Source organism: Callospermophilus lateralis, chromosome 3 (assembly GCF_048772815.1).
Source record: "Callospermophilus lateralis isolate mCalLat2 chromosome 3, mCalLat2.hap1, whole genome shotgun sequence".
NCBI lineage: Eukaryota > Metazoa > Chordata > Mammalia > Rodentia > Sciuridae > Callospermophilus > Callospermophilus lateralis.
The window spans coordinates 185,788,352-185,808,876 of record NC_135307.1 but is presented as its reverse complement, the minus strand read 5'-3'; the positions used below and the strand labels follow the sequence as shown (position 1 = coordinate 185,808,876).

At 41.7% G+C, this 20,525-nt stretch overlaps 1 protein-coding gene across 1 annotated transcript in view; it reads left to right on the top strand.

The window, feature by feature from the left end:
* Rab22a (RAB22A, member RAS oncogene family) overlaps window positions 1-20,525 on the top strand; it is a 63,292-nt gene that overhangs the window by 33,517 nt on the left and 9,250 nt on the right. The window contains exons 3-6 of the mRNA XM_076851912.1: window positions 8,624-8,705; window positions 17,664-17,735; window positions 17,818-17,924; window positions 18,549-18,658. Coding sequence (XP_076708027.1) covers window positions 8,624-8,705; window positions 17,664-17,735; window positions 17,818-17,924; window positions 18,549-18,658 — 371 coding nt within the window. The remainder of the gene's footprint in view (window positions 1-8,623; window positions 8,706-17,663; window positions 17,736-17,817; window positions 17,925-18,548; window positions 18,659-20,525) is intronic.

Below are 20,525 nucleotides of genomic sequence, written 5' to 3'. Positions count from 1 at the left end.
CTGAGCTTACTCTCAGAAGCCTGCTTCAGTTGGCTCAGAATTTTTTCCCTCACCCCAGTCAAAATCCTGTGGCTTCCATGTATCAGTCTCAAACTGTCCCTTTTATTACTTCCTGCCATTCAAGCCTACCCCATCTTTGTCCAGGATTATTTCCAAAAGCCACTTACATTGCTTCCCTCCCATGCTGCCTTCCCAGTCCAATCTCTCCATCTTGCCCTGCTCTTACAATGCTTGATATTCTCCAGTCCTTACCTACATCTGTGTCTCTGCTTCTATCCTAACAGGTCCTTAAAGACAAATTCCCCTTGCTCACCCACCAGTTATTATGGCCATGAGCTCTGGGAGAGTCACTTTCTAAAATTAGTCAGAAAGAAGCATCCTTTCCCTCACCTCTCCGTGGCCCACTTCACTTTTAGCTATCTTTTCCAAAATATTGCATGTGAGTTGATTTTATATGGTACACAGATAAGTACTTATTATATATTGATCGTTAAGTTCTCTGCTTTGGTTCCTGGTGTCACTCTGCCCTACCATCTGCACAGCCAACACCCTTCTGAACTTCCAGGTTCAGTTCAAAGTCCCTCTCTTCTCTGAAGCTTTTCTGGCATTTCTTCTTGATGCTGTAACAAATCACAACAAACACTATGGCTTAAAAGAACACAGATTTATTCTTTTTTTTTTTTAATTTTTTTTTTATTGGTTATTCAAAACATTACAAAGGTTTCAGAATCACATCAGTTACACATCAACATTTTTACATAATACCATAATAGTAACTGTTGTATTCTGCTACCTTTCCTATCCTCTACTAAAAGGGAAATTGCTTGGAAATGGAAGGAGACCCTCATTGTTATACAAAATTACATATAAGAGTTTGTGAGGGGAATGGGAAAAAAATAAGGAGAGAAATGAACACAGATTTATTCTTTTACAGTTCTGGAGGTCAAAGGTCCAGAATGTTTCACTGATGTAAAATGAAGGTGTTGGCCAAGCTGGTTCCTTCCAGAGGCTCTGATAGGAATCTATTTTATTTTTTCCAGACAATACTTAACAATCCATATATAAAAAGTGCTTATCTGTGTACCATATAAAATCAACTCTATTACCTTTCTCAGCTTCTAGTGCCTGCCGTGGCCCCTTCTGCCCATCATTCACAGCCCATCATTCCCATCTCCATCTCCAAATTATCTTCTCCTCTGACTTCTTTTCCTGGTCCCTTTTGTTAAAGTTTTTAAAATTTCAAAAACCTTGTGATGTCATCAGGCCTGCCTAGTAATCCAATATCCTTTCCCCATAACAAGGCTTGTACTTAAGTCACATCTGACAAGTCCCTTTTGTCATCTGAGGTTGCCTATCACAGGTTCTGAGGTTAGGGTGTGAACCTGGGGTGGGAGTGGGGAATTATTCAGCCTCCCACACCTGGCATGCCACTCTCCTGTACACTTAGATTTGGCTTTGCCTTTCTGCTCTCAGTCTTTGTGTCCATTCTTCTGTCAACTCCCGGAATATTTGCCTTTATATCTCTTCACTTGACCAGCCCCTCTCAAGGGGTTGTCAGTCTCTCAAGGAGAGTAATGGGTCTTACTCTTCCTGAATGCCCAGTGTTCTGCCAGGCAGCAAGAGGCCGTGTGTTCAGGGACATGCGAGATGGACCTACAGTACTGCTGTTCAGAATGCAGGCTGGGGGCCCAGCTGCCTGACCTTGGACCCTAGCTGCTCCATGCGCTGGCTCTGACTCTGAAGTGTCCTGTGCACATAGTGGTGATGGCTTGAGCCCAACCCAGAAATGGGCTTTAGGTTAAACGGGGTCACACACATGAAAGTTTGAGAAGAGTGCCTGCAGCAGTGAACTTCAAGGGAGGCAGCTGACTTTATCATTGTTGGTTTTATTATTCATCTGTGAAAGGGTTATGTTTGTGAGTTATTCTTGACAAAATTAAGAAGGGGGAAGCTAAACTCTTTGTTGTTTAATTATCTTCATGTTTAAATATATATTTTCTTCAGTGTTGTTTTCCAAAAGTTTTTGAATGTGTTATACCAAAGGGTTGAAAGTAATAAAGAATTTCCTTGGGGTAACCATGATCCTGTACAAGTCTGTGCACTCCTCTGTTTAAGAGGGTAGCAACCACTTTGAAGAAAGCCCTGTGCAGAGTGATGAGTTAACCCTTAGTTCTAGTCTCAGAGATGGTGGAGTTCCAAGAAAGGGTTACGATGTTTGTGACTATGGAATGCATCTGAGTAATTGAATTGATGGGTACTCAGAAGATGACTTCTCTTGGTTGTACCCTTATATCCTGCTGAAACTTGTGAGCATCTGCCAAGTTCTTTGCACCCTTCTAAACCTCCTTGAAGGTACCATGGTATCCCTGTTAGAAGAACTACTAGATTTCATATATGTCTGGTCTTTTCATATATCAATGTTGCTATTGCCTTGCCCCGCCCCGCCCCACCCCACCACAGGGTGAAAAGGGTACTGGGGATTGAACCCAAACCCTTGGGTTCAATCTATCACTGAGCCACATCCTCAGCCTCTACCACTGAGCCACATCCTTAGCCCTTTTTACTTTTTTATTTTGAGACAGGGTCTCTCTAAGTTGCTTATGGCCTTGCTAAGTTGCTGAAGCTGGCCTCAAGTTTGTGATCCTCCTGCCTCAGCCTCCTGAGCCATGCACCACCACACCCAGCACTGTTTGGTGTATGTGTGTGTATGAGATTCACGGATTGTGTGAGATATAAAGTGTTCAGAAATTTTTGTCTTTTGTTAATTGCCCATCCTCAAAACAATACCTACCATTATAGGGACAACAGAATCCCATATGCCATTCAAAGAAAGCAGCTCATGGTTGAGAAAAGTTCTGGAGTGTGATATTGTTGCATATCTATGTTTAAGGAGAACCAAACAAGTTGCTGCTGATGAAGAAATTTTTGAAATGCCTTGTGGCAAGTATTTTCATTGGGAACACGTACTCTGACCAAAGATCATGACTACTTGGTGTACATGAGAATCATATTTTTAGAATGTCATGAAAAATGGAGAAGTCTATGAAAGGCAGTCTAGCTTTAGGAAATAATGCTAGTAGGGATTTTAGATTAAAGAGCTAATAAGATCTGCCTAGGCAGACTGAAGAGAGACAGTTTAGTAGTGAAAAATAAGGTTATCAGACAAGTAAATGGCAGGCTAGAAAATAAAAATGTATCATTTGAATGGCAGGGAGCCATTGCCTGATTTTCAGAAAGCAAGGTATTAAAGTTATCATGCCCTTTGCATCATTTAACTTGAACGTTAAAGGAGTAATCTGAAGTTTGACCAACAATGGGAGGAAAAAATTGTCATAGTCCTGCACAAAGATTAGGGACCAACTTTTTAATTTATTTCAGAGGTTGAGGTTCAAATGTAAATGAAATATAAAATGAAAAACCAGGCAGCTCTACTAAAAAATTGAATGCAAGTAACAAAGAATAGTTACAGACTAGTTTCTGATCTGTGGAAGGCAGACATACTTCAACCATTGAGAACTTGAGATTTGGACAGTTTGGGGGCTGAATGGAGATAAACCCAGCTTGGCCACATTGAGTATGGTGAAGTACCTGCGCTATGTAGTTAAACTAAAGTCAATCAGATGGGGAGAGTGCCATCCTCCATAGATGAGACTGAAGCTATAGCAAGAGATTTCATGCTGAGCCAGGCAGGAGTTCTGCCCTGCGGCTACCCCAGAGTTCAGTGGCCTCCACTCAGAGACAACAGGCAACACCCTCTCCAGGAAACAGAAGATATCTCCCAGGGGCTTGGGAGGCTGAGGCAGGAGGATCTCGAGTTCAAAGCCAGCCTCAGTAATGGCGAGGTGCTAAGCAACTCTGAGATCCTGTCTCTAAAAAAAAAAATACAAAAATGAGGACTGGGGATGTGGCTCAGTGATCGAGTGCTCCTGAGTTCAATTAAAAAAAAAAAACCCAAAAGCTGAAAAGGAGGAAATGATTCTTATAGATGTGATAGGTCAAGATTTCAGTTTTTTTTTTAATTGGTGCATAAAAATCTTATAGAATAGTGGCTTTGTGTCATATTTCTATGTGCATGTGACATAATTGGATCCATTTCACTCCCAGTTCCTCCTTACTGTCTCCTCCTCCCTCTCCCTGCTACCCTTCCTCTACCAAGTAGTCTTCCTTCTACTTTCATGACATCTGTCTTTTTTTTTTCTTTTTTCCTTTTTTCCCCTCTGGCTTTCACATATGAGAGAAAACATTGAATTTTTGTCTCTCTGAGTTTGGCTTATTTCACCTTAATGTGATATTCTCCAGTTCCATCCGTTTTCCTAAAAATGCCATAATTTCATTCTTTACAGCTGAATAAAACTCCATCGTCTATATGTACCATCTTTTCTCTACCTGGTTACCTGTTAATGGGTACCGAACTGATTTCTTAACTTGGCAGTTATGAATTGTGCTTCAGTAAACCTGAGTATGCACAGATGTCTGAAGTATGCTAATTTTAATTCTGAACAAATACTGAGTCGTGATATGTCACATGGTACTTCTATTTAGTTTTTGAAGATTTCAGTCTCTTAAAAGTCTATAGTCATGCCTGTTGCTATGAGGAAACAAGTGCAGCCCGAGAAGAAGGTAAGAAAGGTGTAGCCCTCTAGTCCTGGCCACCTGAGATGGGGCTGGCACCGAGAAGCAGCTCCTGATGGAACATGTGAGTGAGCAGCAGAGGCTCCTGTGATGTGCCCTGGCTCCTTCCTCAGTGGAATTCCAGAGGTCAGAGTGATGGAGGGACACAGTGGAGTCTACTTACTGCTTGTTAGCTCGAGTAGGGAGAGGTTGAAGCTGGTGGCTGAGCAGGAGAAGGCAGCGGGATGCTGGATGCAACATAGCCAGCCCACCCTAGTTGAGCCACTTTCCTCAGGCCCTAAATGCCACAACCTTGGTACAGGTGAAGACCCAAGTCTCCTCTAATCTTGACTCTTTACCTACACCTGAGTGGTACTTGTCTCGTTGTGCTTCAGGAAGTATTGGGATTATAGTAGCTTGTGGGCAGTGCAAGTTAGAGTTCTAGGATAGCAAGGGGGAGAGCAGTGAGGGAGATGCCCCTGTTCCATAAGAGGAGCCACAGCAAGGTCCCTGCCTTCAGTAGCCTTCGGTTCTTAAGAGTGAGTTAGACATTGAACAGGTTAATTTTTTTAAAAAGAAAACAAACAAGCTGATGAGACATTATAGTCAGTGCTCTGAAGATGAAATGACTATATTCATATAATGATGATGTGTTGGGAAACAGGCAGCTAGAAGGCTGCCCGGTTTGGGTGGGTGGCCCAGGTTTCTGAAGTCATTGACATTTGAGCAGAGACCTAGGAAATGAGGAGCATCTGGCCATGGGAGAACATCCAAAGAAGAGGGGCTGTTGTGGAGGGTAAAGCCAGGACTAGTGCAAAGGTTTGAGACTGGGGAGGGGAGGCCCACCTGATAACTGCGGGGGCCCAAGCCCACTATGCCAGGATGGGGAACTAGGGCAGCAGTGATGAACAAACCAAGGGAAAAGCACCTCTGACTCGGCCAGGGTCAGAAGAGGGGAGCACTCAGCCAGCAGAGTTTCACCTGTTCTTGACCTAGGAATGTTGACTTGGGAGCTTTAGGAAGCCATATTCTTTAATCTTTATTTCTAGAAAAAGCTGGAATGTGCTTGTACCTGAAGAGGAGGATGGTGGGAAATGGCAAAGCTGTCAGCAGACATAAGAATGTCATATACACATGCACAAGGCCTTCTTGGGTTCAATCCCCAACACCACCAAAAAAAAAAAAGAGTATGGTATAATTGCTGTATGCAGCGGGAGAAGGCCTAAAAGGCACCATGTGACACAGGGTGAAATCTCCATGCTGACCCACAAGGACTGTGATTCTCCTCCAGCAAGGGAGGCACCCTGCCACTTGACAGAAGTCGTAGACAGAGAGGTTGGTGGGGCTTTTCTGCATAGTTGAATCAAGATGCACAGGATTGCTAAAGAACTGGGAGTGTGGGTGAGTGGTGCCAGTGAGAAGAAGATGGGAAGCCGACAGACAGAAGTGGGCAAAGACTTAAGAAGACAGCTGTGAACACAAGAAGGCCTGAGAGAAGCCTGGAAGCAGGCGTGGCAGATGCGAGGCAGGAGTGCTGAAGGGTCCAGAGTCAGAGAGGGTTTAACCCTTCAGATACTTTGATTACCTCAGAAATGCTGTTTTGTCTGGATCCTGGTTCAGTGATAAGTCTGCTTTCATTAAAAGGAAATGGTTGGCAGGCAGGATGAGCTCCAGCGAGTTCTGAACCTGTGGTGAGACATTGCCTTTTACTTACTGCCTCTGCCATTGCCAGCTTTTGATCTACGTGAAGCACACTTCTCTTGTCCTTTGAGCAGTCAGAATAGATGTATTAGTTGTCGTAGTTCTGTGAACAGGCTTCTGTTGGGTGCCTGTGGTCACTCTTCAGTGTAACATCACAGCCATAATTGATGGACAGTTGAGTTGCAAGCTTTTAGAACTAATTGCAAACCAAACTAAAACATTTTCTGGAACCACATTTAAATAATAATGATAATACCTTGTATAGATATAGTGCTTTACAATTTACAAAACACTTTCACATACATCAGCTTATTTAATCTTCACAATAAACAATGCTTTTTGAATGCTTAGATCTTTCCTAAGTGAGAAATCACTTTGCACATCCTGATTTAATTAGAGTGAGTCACCAGAAGTTGTTGGTACAATAACCATCTCTTAAGTATCTTCTATGTACAAAGTACTTCACTAAGGATACCAAGGGGTAAATTTTCAGCAAATAAATATCTAATAAAAAGTACCTGTCCAATAAATGTGATTTTGCTTCCTGATTCACTCACTCCTTATAGTCACTCCTTTGGAGGCTGCTTACCATGCCATAAATGAACGAAAATATTGCCAGAAACTCCTTATATCATATTTGAAAGCTTTAAAACTAAGGATTCTGGTACTCATCTAAGCTCAGTGATTCTTCCAAAAGTCAATTCTATTTCAACTTTCAGTTTCTTGAAGATTATCCATTACTTAAATCTCTACAAAAACATTTGAAGCTCCCAGCATGTTTGAAGATGCTTGACCATTGAGTTCATTGTCTTGCTTGGAATGATTAGGTTTGATTCAAGAGTACAACTTCGCCCTTGCCCCCAGCAAGCTTATTATCCACTAGAAAAGAAGAAAGACATGGTCATTGTGTTAGGTTTTCCTCACTGTGGCCAAAATACCCTACAGGAACGACTTAGAAGAGGAAGAGTTTATTTTGGCTCACAGTTTCAGAGGTTCAGTCCATGGTCATTTATCTCCATTACTCTGGGCCCAAGGTGAGATAGAAGATCATGGCAAAGAGTGTAGCAGGGGAAAGCTGCTCCCTGTGTGGCAGCCAGGAAGCAGAGAGTGAATGGGAGGAGCCAGGAACAAAATACAAAATCTCCCAAGGCATGTTCCCAGTGACCCACTTCCTCCAGCCACACTTCACCTGCCTACAAATTGCTACCCAGTAATCCCTTCAGATTTTCAGTACATCAAATGGGTCAGTCTGTTGAGTAGGTTATGGCTATCATTTCAACTCCTGCTTTAGTGCAGGAACTTTTCAGGGATACATCATACTTAAAACAGTCATCTCTAGGTTCTATAAATCAGACTGGGATGCTGTAAGGGGCTTGGAAAACAGGACTTTCTGGGAGGCTGCCCTCTAGGTGAAGTGGAGGGCACAAGATAGTATTAGGCCCACTCACAGGGCAGGACTCCTGAACCTGTGACCCAGGGCCTCCGGAGTGTCCAAGCACTTGCTTTGGGCTACCATGGCTCTTCAGAAAAGAAAGGCTTTGCATCTTATCTTACTCCAGATACTCCAAAAGTGCAGGATCCCCAAAATAATAGAGTCCCTGCCTTCAGAGCCCCTTGGACAGAGTGCCTTCCTCAGCACAAACAGTATGATCTACAAACTGATTCCTTCCTGCACCAAGAGCTGGGTGAAACTTGTGGGCTACTGTGGCATCTCAGCTGAGAAGTCTGTTGTGCTATTGACACCCAGGTGTCATAAGGGATGCTGAGGGTGAATCAGATCGCCTTGGCAACAACTGTTGTTTCTCCAATCCTCTTTCAACTCCTTGTTTGGCTCCTTAATTTTATTAACTTCAACATTATAGTAGTTCTCACTCAGTAGTTTATGTGAGCATATAGTTTGGGATTTGGGGGAGGACAAACCCAAGCGTCCTTTTTGTTTTTTCTTTTTTTCTTTTTTTTTTTAACTCATTTCCTGGACATACTGGTTTTTAGAAAGTTTTCTTATGGTAACATCTTGAATAACATTTTCTCTGTTTTGCAAGGGAGGCTAATGATCTGGAGCTTAAGCAATCAAAAGTCTTAAGAACTCTTCCTTCTTTGTGTTGGGCAGAAGTGCCTAATACTTTATTTTATTTGGGCAGAGAATATGCAGCCAGCATCTGAATATCCCATAAATACTTGGGAGAGGAAAACAATTAGGATATAGTGTAGAGCTGGGAGTTGGAGCTTTAAGTCTAAGTGATGTTTCCAACTGGGGCTGGAAACGTGCTTTAAATAATTGTATTCTGATCATTTAGGTCTCTCTTTATAGGGCATCTTTTATGACCAAGACTGTCCAGTACCAAAATGAGCTACATAAATTCCTAATCTGGGATACAGCTGGACAAGAACGAGTAAGTCACTCTTTAATTTACTATGTGTTTTTCTGAGGCCCAAACCAAATTAGAGCACCAACTAAACTGTCACCGTTCCTGTCATTTCACGTTACTCACTTCTCTTCTATGCGCCAGAGACACATTTATTTCCATTTGTGGAGGCCAGCCTTTTTCTTTTCAATTAGAGTCACAAAGTCCGCTGATGGAGAAAGTGATAATGGGCACTGAGGGCATTTTTATATTTTTTAGTGTCTTAAAGTAAATGCTGACTAACAGGCTGATAAAATCCCACTTGAGCATTGTGTGTAATTTGGGGCTCCATCCTCTAGTAAAGATGTAAAAGAATTAGTGGTAGAAAGGGAGAGTTAAGCACAACTCATTTATAGCTGCCTTTTAAAAAGCTAAAGAGGGAACTTTACAGCATATAAAGTTTGAGATTTAAGTGAAATGGATGAGCTAACACAGTGCCTTGCAGTAGGTACTTAATAAATGCCTGGTAATAAAATTGGCCACAGTAGTTATCTGCTTAAGGAAGAGCCTAAACCAAACTGGGACCAGCCACAGCAGCACAGGGCCAGGTGGGATTTGGGGAAGCCCACCAAGTCAGAAGAGGGTGGGAATGGGGCAGGCACAGGTACTATCTATCTCCCCTCCGGGCACTGACTTCAGTTTGTTGTCATGGTGCCTGTGTCTGCCCCATTATTCAGCAGACGTTTAATTTTGTTTTCAAACAGTACTATCAAACCTGCATCAGATGGATGCACAGTGCTATCTTAAGCTCTTAGAAATACACCAGAAGTAATCAGGAAAAATAGTGTGTCATCACCGTCTTATCTAAGACAATGTAGATACTGTGTATGGCATAAAATCTGACAAGAATCATCGCAGACAAATGGAGGAAAACAAAACAAGCCATTACCGTTGTCCTAGATGTAGACACTATACATTTGTACAGATTTAATGTTTTAAGTTCACTTTGTTTGGTTTCTTCTGTTTTTAATGCTGGATGTCTTGCTGCCATCCAATTACTCATCTGAGATGTGTCTGCTTATGGTTTTCTTTTCCCCTCTCCTGTTAGGCTGGTGTTGTGCATCTAGAATGAGACATTTAAAATAGCTAGACCTTTGCTAATCATCACTCTTCTGTCCTTCAGAAGTGGTTCTTACCACAGAGTCTGCCCGCATTTATCTGTATACACAGCCCTGGGATTTGTCCTATTAGCCCCAAACTGGTGGGGCTCTTCCTACCAATAAAACACACTCCCTTCTGCTGGATCCCCAGGTTCAGCTACCCCTCACAGATACAGATGGTACAGCAAAGCCATCATCATAAAGAACCCTACTATAGTACAGATCCCATTATGCTCTCTTCAGAGCCTGTCCTGGTATACACGATGATGTATAGCATCTCTTTTTTTCTGGAACATGAAAAAAGAAATAACCCAAGGGCACATGGCTCTCCCTTTCTGCTGGCATGATTGCAGGGGTCTTTGAAGTTTTGTAATTAGCCAGCTTGCCTGCCTTTTGTGTGCCTCCTTCTCATTAGTTCTTCAACAGGAATAGCTGCTCTCAGATGTGAACCTGCCTCCACTACGCAGAGCACCTCATGCAGCCCAGAGCTGGAGAGGAGGTGTTCATGAGGAAGCGGCCAAAAGAGGAGAACCCCCAGGGAGCACTGGCAAAAGCACATGTCCATGGTTGCCAGATTGCAGAGCTTAAGAAAAAGCTAAACATGGGATATATCATCAAAGTTTAGGGAAGATCAGGCAGGACGTAGCCGTGAGCCTGGTCAGGGTCAAGGACTGACTGACTGTCCTGGGAAGGCCGTCTGGTCCCTGAATATACCAGCCACTGCCAGACTCTCTCTCTCTTCACCAACCTGGCCTCTAGCACTGAACTGCTTTTAGTTTTCCAACATGCCATCCTGTTTATATCCTCTTACCCTTCTTCTTAGGTTTTGTCTGGAAAACTTTCTTCGGCCTTCAGAACCCACCTCTGATGTCACTTGACTAAAAGAGGCTTTCCTAAGCACCCCTGGTGGTCTCCAATGAGTAACCACTTTGCCATTTCCCATTGTTGCTCAAACCCAAATCTGGATGTTGTCTTGGACTCCTCACCAGCTCCCCACACTGCTCTAGGAGCATGTGCTGACAGCTCCCTTGTCTAAATAACTTTCTTCATTTCTACTCCCATCACCCTGCTCTTAGACACCTTTTACTCTGACTTGAGTATTCCATAGTCTTCTAACTGGTCTCCCTGTTTTCCTCCAGCCCAGACCTGACCCATGCCACTTCTCACAGGACCTAGAGTCCTTTAGAAATGAAATCGGACTCTCGTATTTTCCTGCTAATACCCTTCAGCAGCTGATTATTGCTCCTCTCCTCTGCCCACATGCCCTGCTCCTCTAATCTGCTTAGTGTCCTTCCAGCCCGTCCTCCTTCTCTCCCACTGAATTCCAGCCCACTGCCCTTCGTTAGGTCCTTGAGCACCCGTTGTCATCAGGCCTTCATGTACATTGGTCCTTCTTACTGGAATTCTCTCTCTCCTCTGCCAATAGGCTCCCTTTACGAGCTCTTGATCTCAGGTTAAATGTCATACCCTTAGAATTTCCCTGAATCCACCCCTTCACCCCTTGCATCTAAGCACAGCTCCCATTCATTTCCCATTATTGCCAGTATTCATTTTCCTCAAGACATTTGTTAAAAGTTATAGTTCAATGTCTGTCTGTCTGTCTAGCTTTTATTGACAGTCTCTCCTTGCAAACAGTAAACACTGAGGGCTGAGAGCACAGTGTCTTGCTTGTCCTGTATTCCCAGCCTCCATCCAGGGCCTGATGTAGAGCTCATGTGCAGAGCCTGGTTGGACGGAACAGCAGATGAACTCTTACATCCTGAGCAGGCTTCAGTTGCCCTCATCTATGCCATCAGCACCTGTTCCTTTCTGTCATGTCTTCCATTGGACAGTGAGCTCCTTGGGAGCAGGACAGTTCTCGTGTCTCTGCTCTCAGCTTCTAGCACATGGTTTTGATGACAATAAACGTCAGCTGCTTGCTAACCCTCCTTAGGCACACACAGATAAGGACAGACCTTCTACTACTTTCACCATGTGAGTAGTGCATGCCTGGAATGATGCTTTTTCTGGTGTTTGCATGTGTATTGTTTGGTTCACTATAGTTTAAAGATTCTCAATGGAAACAAAAAGGTTATAAAATGAAAACTTTCTGATCAACTAACTAATTGTATAGCCTCCCCATTTGAGTCTAGCATCTATCCTGTTGCCACACATTTTGATAGTGTGTTGTCTTTCTGTTGGTCAGGTTATGGATGATTACAACGTGATTAAACTGGTGAAAGTGTTTTTGGAGAATTTTTCAAAATGTTATGTGAATCCTTGACCATTGGGATCTTGTTAAATGAAGAGAAAAATACCTGTCAGGTTGCTGGTATAGCACTTCAGATGATAGTGAGTTCAGAGACAATTCTTGGAGGCCACAAATATCTTGTAAAACTTACTATTTTTATAAGACTGTGTGATCAAATATGAAATGAAGGATATCATATTGTGCTAGCATGTAGTTTAATCAGAACAGTCATAACCAAATTATCAATTAACTGTGATTCAATGTTCATCCAAAAAACTCAGCTCCTGACTGTTAAAATATGGCTACAGCTCAGTGGCAGAGCACTTGCCTAGCATGTGTGAGACTCTGGGTTCATTTATCAGCACCACATATAAGCAAATAAGTAAAGGTCCATCAATAATTAATAAAAAATATTTTTTAAAATAAGGCAAATATTTTTCAACTACCAGGTAAAATGAGACTTATTTTTCTAAATTTAAACTTACTTCCTCAAGATGACCTCTGTGAGTCCTTTTTGTCCCTGTTATTTGCAAACTGAGTGAATTCATTTTGTCACATTTTCCCACCAATTATCCTTCACTAACAAAGACTCCTGTAGTAGTGTAGAGACAGACACAGCACATGAGCACCATGAGTGCATCCCATTATTACACCATCAGTGTAGAAAAACACTTCAAATGTTTTCCATCTGCATGTGATGATGTAGAAGAAAGCTGTTTAGCAGAATCTAGCAGACCCTACATCCAGATCCTAAACATTTACATCCCTACTTGTTGTGGTTCTCCTGATGGCTTTTTCCACGGGTCAGAACACCAGGAAAGCACACAGTTATTATCACCATAGTCTTGTAAGGAATTGTTCTTATGTTAAAAGTCAGGAACTTAATGACTTAGGGTCATCTAGAACCGGAGTAACAGACTATGGCATATGGGCCAAATCCAACCTGTTGCCTGTTTTTGTAAGTAAACTTTTTATTGGAACATAACCATGCTGGTTTCCATGGCTGTTTTCATTCTACGGTAATAGAGATAAGTGGTTGTGACAAAACTCAAATGGTCCACAAAGCTGTAATATTCTTGGCCCTTGCCTTAAAAAGTTTGCTATCTCCTGATTTAGAGCCACATTTGGAGCACAGATGTGCTGATGTCTTTTGAGTTTCTTTATGTGCTTCCATCTTTTTTCTTTACACCAAAATGGTATGGAAAGAGTTTCAACATGACAGAAGAGTACCCTATAATAGACTAACCTTCCCAGATACCACAATTTATATACAAACTCTAGATAAAACTTTTAAAATGTATTGCAGAGCAACCAGATGCAGCCAGGGACTGAACAAAAGAGCTATGATGGGCATGGTTCACATTGTCATAGCTTTTCCTAGTTAACTCTCCTCAGACCAGATGGCAACTAAGACTCAAGCAGAAAGCCTGTCTTTTTAGCTTATGACACCTGTAAGTAGTGTTGAGGACTGCAAGAACAGCTGGAAAAAGAGGATACAAATCCCACAAAAATGGTCCCAGCAAGGAGGGAAAACCCAAAGTCTGTTTATAAGTTTTCCTCAAGTCTTTGGTTGACCATCCAAGTTGTGAATATACAGAGGAGACATTACCAAACCCAGAAGAGACCAACAGCTAGAAGAGTGACTAGAACAGAACAAAGACTGCCATTACAGCAGAGCTGCAGTCTGGAGTTTGAACCCAGTCCTGCCATGTTAGAGGGGAGGGGTGAACACCTCGGGCATCCCATTGAAACTTCCGAAGGGCAGTGCCTCAGCAGTGGAGAGCAGGTCCTGCAACTAAGAGGGACCTTGATGGCCTTACACAAACTTAAGGTGGCCTGTCTCACAGTGGCTAGCCGGTAATTTAACACTCTGCAAAGAAGAAAACAAAAACTAGTTTTCTTAAGTGTATCATCCATGCTGTCCAGTATATAGTCAGAATGATTATATATACAGAGAAGCAGGAGAAGAGGACACAGGGAGGAGAACAACTCCCCACCCATTATTAGAATTTGCAGATACAGAATTTAAAGCACACATTTTAAGTATTTCAAAGATTTAAAGAAAAGTAGTCTTAACTACTTAACTGCAGAAGAGAAATCTCACTCTTAATGAAAAAGAATCAAATGGGAATGCTAAAACTGAAAGCTACATTTCATTTTTATTTAAGGTGAAGAATTCACTGGATAAGTGATAGAACAAATTAATCAGAGGAACAGAGTAGAAAAAGGTGAACAATACTTATTGAAACAAATTCAAATAGCCTACATAGGTATAATTGAGACCCAAAAGAAGCAAAGAAAGAGAGAGGTTCGGGGGAAAAAGAGACTCCAAAAAGAATGCCTAAAATATTCCCAGATCCAGTGAAACCCCATCTCACAAAACCAAGAAGTTCAGCAAACATGTAAGTACAACTAAAAACCACATTTAGATACATACATCATGAATCAAACTGCTGAAACCAGAAATAGAATCTCAAAAGCAGCCACAGATGAAAGATACATTATATATGAGGGAACAGTTTGTATGATGGCTGTCTTCTTACAGAAACAGTGATGACCAGAAGTCAGTGGGACAGTATCTCTACCATACCAAAAATACCTGTCAAATATGAAGTCAAAATAGGATGCTATTAAAAAAGCAAAAACAATTCAGCAGCAGTTCACAGAAAGTTTTTCAGGCTAAAGTGAAATGACTTTGGTAAATAAATGGTAAATAAGATCCACAGGAAGAAATAAGCAGCCTTGGGAAATAGTAAATATGAGAATCTCTCATTGTTTCTTCTCAACTTTAAAAGAAAACTGGCCATTTAATTTAAAAATTATGATATTGGATTGTGGAATTTATAGTGTAGATAGATTTTAAATATTTGACAACAGCGCAAAGAATGTGGGATAAAAAGCATTCGATGCTTGGATGGCTCTTACATTTTATATGAAGTGATAACATTTTAAACTGTTAAGTACACTAGAAAAAAATGTATATTGTGGTTACAAGAACAGCCACTTAAAAAGTGATGTAAGATAATATCGCTGCATCCAATCCAAAGAGAAGAGTAAAGGAAGGACAAAGGAATTTAGAAAGAAATGGAACACACATAAAAAAAAGCAGTGGACCGAGACCCAAGCACATCAGTAGGTGCGTTGAATGTAAAGGACCATTGCACTTGGAAGGCAGAGGTGGGCAGATGTGCCGAAAGGTTGGACCGGACTGTGTGCTGGTTAAAGATTGTTCATGAATACAAAGAAAGGTTGAAAACAAGAGAATGGAAATGATATTCTATGCAAATCATAGACAGAAGACAGCCACTGTGCTCAAGTTCATAGTAGGAAGTAGGCTCAGAGACAAAGATTATGTCAAGGTTAAACAGGGACATTAAATTTCACATTTGCTATCCTGGTGGATGGCTTCTTTTTTTAATATTTATTTTTTTAGTTCTCAGTGGACACAACATCTTTATTTTTTATTTTTATGTGGTGCTGAGGATCAAACACAGCGCCCCACGCATGCCAGGCGAGCGCGCTACCGCTTGAGCCACATCCCCAGCCCCGTGGTGGTTGGTTTCTGTGTATGTGTACGTCCATCACTTATCAGTTGCACAGCTAAGGTCTTTGCTTTACTCATGTGAATTTTACCTTACAGTTTTGAACAAAGAAAGAGAAAGAACCCTGTAAAGGATGTTGCCACCATAAGCATATCAGAAATGAAAACTAATACCATAACCCTTTCTTCCACCTGTGTGCTGTGTATGCTGTGGAAGTCAGTCCGACATTTAAAATCTTTTTTACCTAATGTAGTTTCTTCCCCTCCCCCTCATGTGTGGTCCCAGGAATTGAACCCAGGAACATTCTACCACATACACCACAGCCCTTTTTATTTTTCATTTTGAGTCAGGATCTCACTCAGTTGCCAAGACTGGCCTTGAACTTTGTGATCCTCCTGCCTCAGCCTCCCAAGTAGCTGGAATGACAGGTGTGGCCATTGCACTCAGATATAGTTCTTTTTTCTGCATTGTTTTCTTAACTTACAACTTTTATTTTTGTTTTCTTCTAAAACTTACCATTTTGTTGAAAGTAGGCTTTCACCCAGGCAGACCTTTTACTCACAGAGATTAGTGAACATTTCTGTCTGTGGACATACAGATCTGGCATTTAGTTTGACATCCCCACGTTACAGTTCTTCATTTGCTCACCAGTTCTTGATTACCTCAGGTGCTAGGCCCTGAGATAAAATGGAGTGCAAAACACTGATGCTATCTTCCCTCACGGAGCTTATAGTCATATTTTTCTCTTTCTTTTGTAAAACTCAAAGTAACATGAAAGTTTAAAAGCAAAAAGATTATGGGCTGGGTTTGTGGCTCAGCAGCAGAGGGCTCGCCTAGCACATGCAAGGCGCTGGGTTCGATCCTCAGCACCACATGAAAATAAATAAATAAAATAAAGGTGTTGTGTCCAACTACAACTAAGGGGAAAAAATTTTTTTAAAAAAAGCCAAAAAATTAAACTAACTGATAGGAAGTTAGAGTCCAGACTGTCACTGTGGCCCAAGTAACTGAGGCAGGAGGATCGCACATTAGAGGCCAGCCTCAGCAACTTAGCAAGACCCTGTCTCAAAAAATAAAAAAGGGGTAAGGATATAGCTCAGTGGTTGAGCACCCTTGGTTCAAAACCCAGGGTCACAAGAAAAGTTGCAATGTGCACAGTTCTGTGTGTATGCTGCGTATGCACCAGTGCTCCCCCATGAAGGCATTCCTGCCATATTTGGTATAAGCTGCCAGAAACAGCAGGATGCAGTACACAACATGACATCATACAGTTCAGCCTTCAAAGTTGAAGTGTGAAGGTAAAAGTCTAGTCTGTTAACTTTGGCCTCACATTCTGTGGATGATGCTTTCATGAGGACATTTGCTCAGGAACCAGATTTTGACTGGGGAAAGTGCTTCATGTTTCCTGTTTTGCATTCATCAAAAAAAGGGCTCACTAAACCACCGTAGCTGTGGAAGTGGTTACTCCTCCTCATTTCTTCTCATCCTTATTGTGCTCAGTGGAGGGGAGGTGGAAATGAAATGAGACATGTACCCTGCATTTGGGAATCGCCACATGGATTAAGATATCAAGAAAGCATGTTGCAGACTCATTCGAGTAGTGAATTTAAATGTGTAACCTTGTCTAGGACAATCAGCATCTGGATTACAGGGTGATCTCTGAGACACCCCAATGCAGCACTTCTCTGGAGAACTGTTCACAGCATTATTTTTATCTCCCTGATAGTTTGGAAAGCCAAAGTTTAAAGGACTATTGAACAAATGAATTTGGGAATTACAACATTGAGTTCAATTAAAAAGCCTTTTTAGCTGAATCAATTGTTTATAGCACCATATTTAATTCCTATAAAACTGTATTCTAAACTATCTTCTGAGAGACAATTCAGTGATAACATTAAAAGTTTTCGCCTTTGGTAATTACTGGTTCATTTGCTTTAAAACATGATGTCATCTTTGGCTTCAGAGAAAGATTACCTTTTGTACAGGGATAATGGACTTTGAAGTCTAATTTAAAAAAAAAAAAAAAACATATTTAACCAGTTTTTCCAATGTTGTTGTTTATTTCCCTCTACAGTTTCGTGCCTTAGCACCAATGTACTATCGAGGCTCAGCTGCAGCTATAATCGTTTACGATATCACAAAAGAAGTAAGACCATATTCAGTTTTCCTTAGAATATTTTGGAGATTCTTAGTTGCTTAGATCTCCAGTTTCTTCCTTTGTATTACAGGAGACATTTTCAACATTGAAGAACTGGGTAAAAGAGCTTCGACAGCATGGCCCACCTAATATTGTAGTTGCCATTGCAGGAAATAAGTGTGATCTTATCGATGTCAGGTAAGTTATTAGACAAAGAGATTGCACTGCTGATTATGTGTTCCTGTTCTTAATGAGCAATATCCAGTGTAAAAATCTTGGTTTTTTTCTTTTGTTGTTGTTGTTGTTTTTTAATCTTTGACATTGAAAAATTCCTTTTTGTTATATGAGCTGAGTCCTGAAATTTCAAACTAAAATTATAATTTCAGGCATTTGGAGCAAATCATATTATGTCTATAGACAGGTGTGTAATTTACTTGAACATTGGTCACATCGCAGTTGGCATTATCTGAGATCAGTGCAGCCCCCAGGCTCTTGTGTTACAGAACTGAATAAGGAAAGCACATTTATTAGAATTTTCTCTCTACCATTTCCATAATTCCCAAGGCAGGGGTTTTTTATTTTTATTTTGGGGGTGGGAGTAGAAAACCTTGCCCTAATCGTTCCATTAGCTATGTTGTTAGTGGTGCTGGGTTTTGTTTGTTTAAACACAGAAGTGGTATAATTGGGAAGACCGAGTGTTGGGGTTCACAGAGCCATTCAGGACACCCTCTGTAATCAATAATCTGGTTAATTACTGGGTAGGTGGGGGTAACATAAGCTCTTAATGGGTAGACGTTCTGATTTGCAATTGTTGCCTTACAGAGAAGTCATGGAGAGAGACGCTAAGGACTACGCTGACTCCATTCATGCGATTTTTGTAGAGACCAGCGCAAAAAATGCGATAAACATAAATGAGCTCTTTATAGAAATTAGTGAGTATCTCTGTGCTTATGGGTTTCCTCTGTGCAGACCAACTTCAGAAAGAATTATCTTCCTGGTTAGAATTCCCATCGTATTTTGAGTAGTCTAGTCTCTGGTGCTATCGTCAGTGAAATGAGATTTGAGAGTACAAGAGGAACGGCCAGCTTTCCTCTCAAGGTGTGATTGCTGGAGAGCTGCTGCCTGATGACTGTGGCTCTTCTGGAAATAATGTCGCTACTGAATAAGTAATGCACAGGGCATGAGGTCACAGAAGCTATAGTCTCCCTCTTTCTCTATTTAAATGTATTTCAATTAGTCATCCAAGGTCATCAAAAATGAGCAAAATAAATAAAAGGAAATAAAATGCAGATATAATTACCCTGTAAGAAAATCCTCAAAAATTAGTAGTAAGCAGGGGAGAGGTATGGAGATCTTTTTCCTACCCTCCCCTTCCCCTTCCAGAGTGTTGCATGATGACACTAGATGGGAGAGAGGCTGCTGCATGCCTTTGGGATCCCCTACAGATTGTATCTATGTTTATTCATTTCATTCAAATTCATCAAAATATTTATTGGAAACTGTTCCAGGCTCTGGGGAGAGAGCCTGAAGAAGATAGACACAGCCCTTGCTCTCTCAGAGCGCACGTTCTGCCGAGGGAGACAGAAAGTGAACGCCAGATAAATAGGATCATTTCAGATCATAATAAGAGACATGAAGAAAATAATTTACTGGGGGAGGTGGCAAGGGGGTGGGAAAGACGGTGGAATGAGACGGGCATCATTACCCTAGGTACATATGTGATTGCACAAATGATGTGACTCTATTTCATGTACAACCAGAGAATTGAAAAATTCTGCTCCATTTATGTACAATGCATCGAAGAGCTTTCTACTGTCATGTATAACTGATTAGAACTAATTTTTGAAAAAAGAAAATGATTTAGGATGAAGTGAAAAAGTACCTGCAGGTGATCAGGGAAGGCCTCTCTGAGGAGGTGATACCAGCTGAGGTCAAGCAGAGCAGACCCTCTCGAGATGCGGGAGTTCACATTGACATGGCAGGCACCAGGGAGGTGCAGGAGTCAGCCCTGCAAGGTCAATGCAATTAAGGCCCACCCTCTGGTTAAGATCTGAGACAGCTAGAACTGGAAAGGTTCTTAGCTTCTGTGAAGAAGGGTTGTGAACTCCAGTGCCCACCAAGGCCAAGTGGAGCAGTCTCCCGAGAAGCCCTGGGGTTTGGGCCCAGCTCTAGCAACTGGAGTTAAGCTGGAGTATGAGCCTCTTGATGCCCAGTTGCGGAGGTGGTTTTCAAGGTTTTTTATGGTTTGCTTTTGTTTTGCTTTTATGTTGCTATCTGTAGTTTGCTCAGAGATCTGGATTTTTATGTAATGTGTCCCATTGTTTAGATCTGGCCGTTTACACTAAGCACAGTGTCATGCACCTATAATCCCAGCAATTTGGGAGGCTGAAGCAGAAGGATGGCAAGTTCAAGGCCAGCCTGAATAACCTGGCAAGATCCTGTCTCAAAATTTTAAAAGGGCTGGAATGTAGTTCAGTGGGAAAATGCCCCTGGGATCAACCCCCAGTATAGCCAAAAAAAGAAGGTGGTTGTGAACTGTATCAACAGTGTGATTGGGAGGGTGGTTCAGGCAGAGCAATTGCTTGCCATGACTGAGGTCTTGGGTTCTATCATCAGCGTCACCAAAAAAAACAATTCACAAAGATTAGAAAAATTGTCATAGGTAGAAATCAGGTTTATTTTTCACTGGGTGCTGCTGTCACATTGTATGAGCACAGTGCCTGGCATAACTGAGTGTTGAAGATTCATATGGAAAAGTTCACCTACAGAAGCACAAAGGCCAATGTGTTGCCCCCAGTG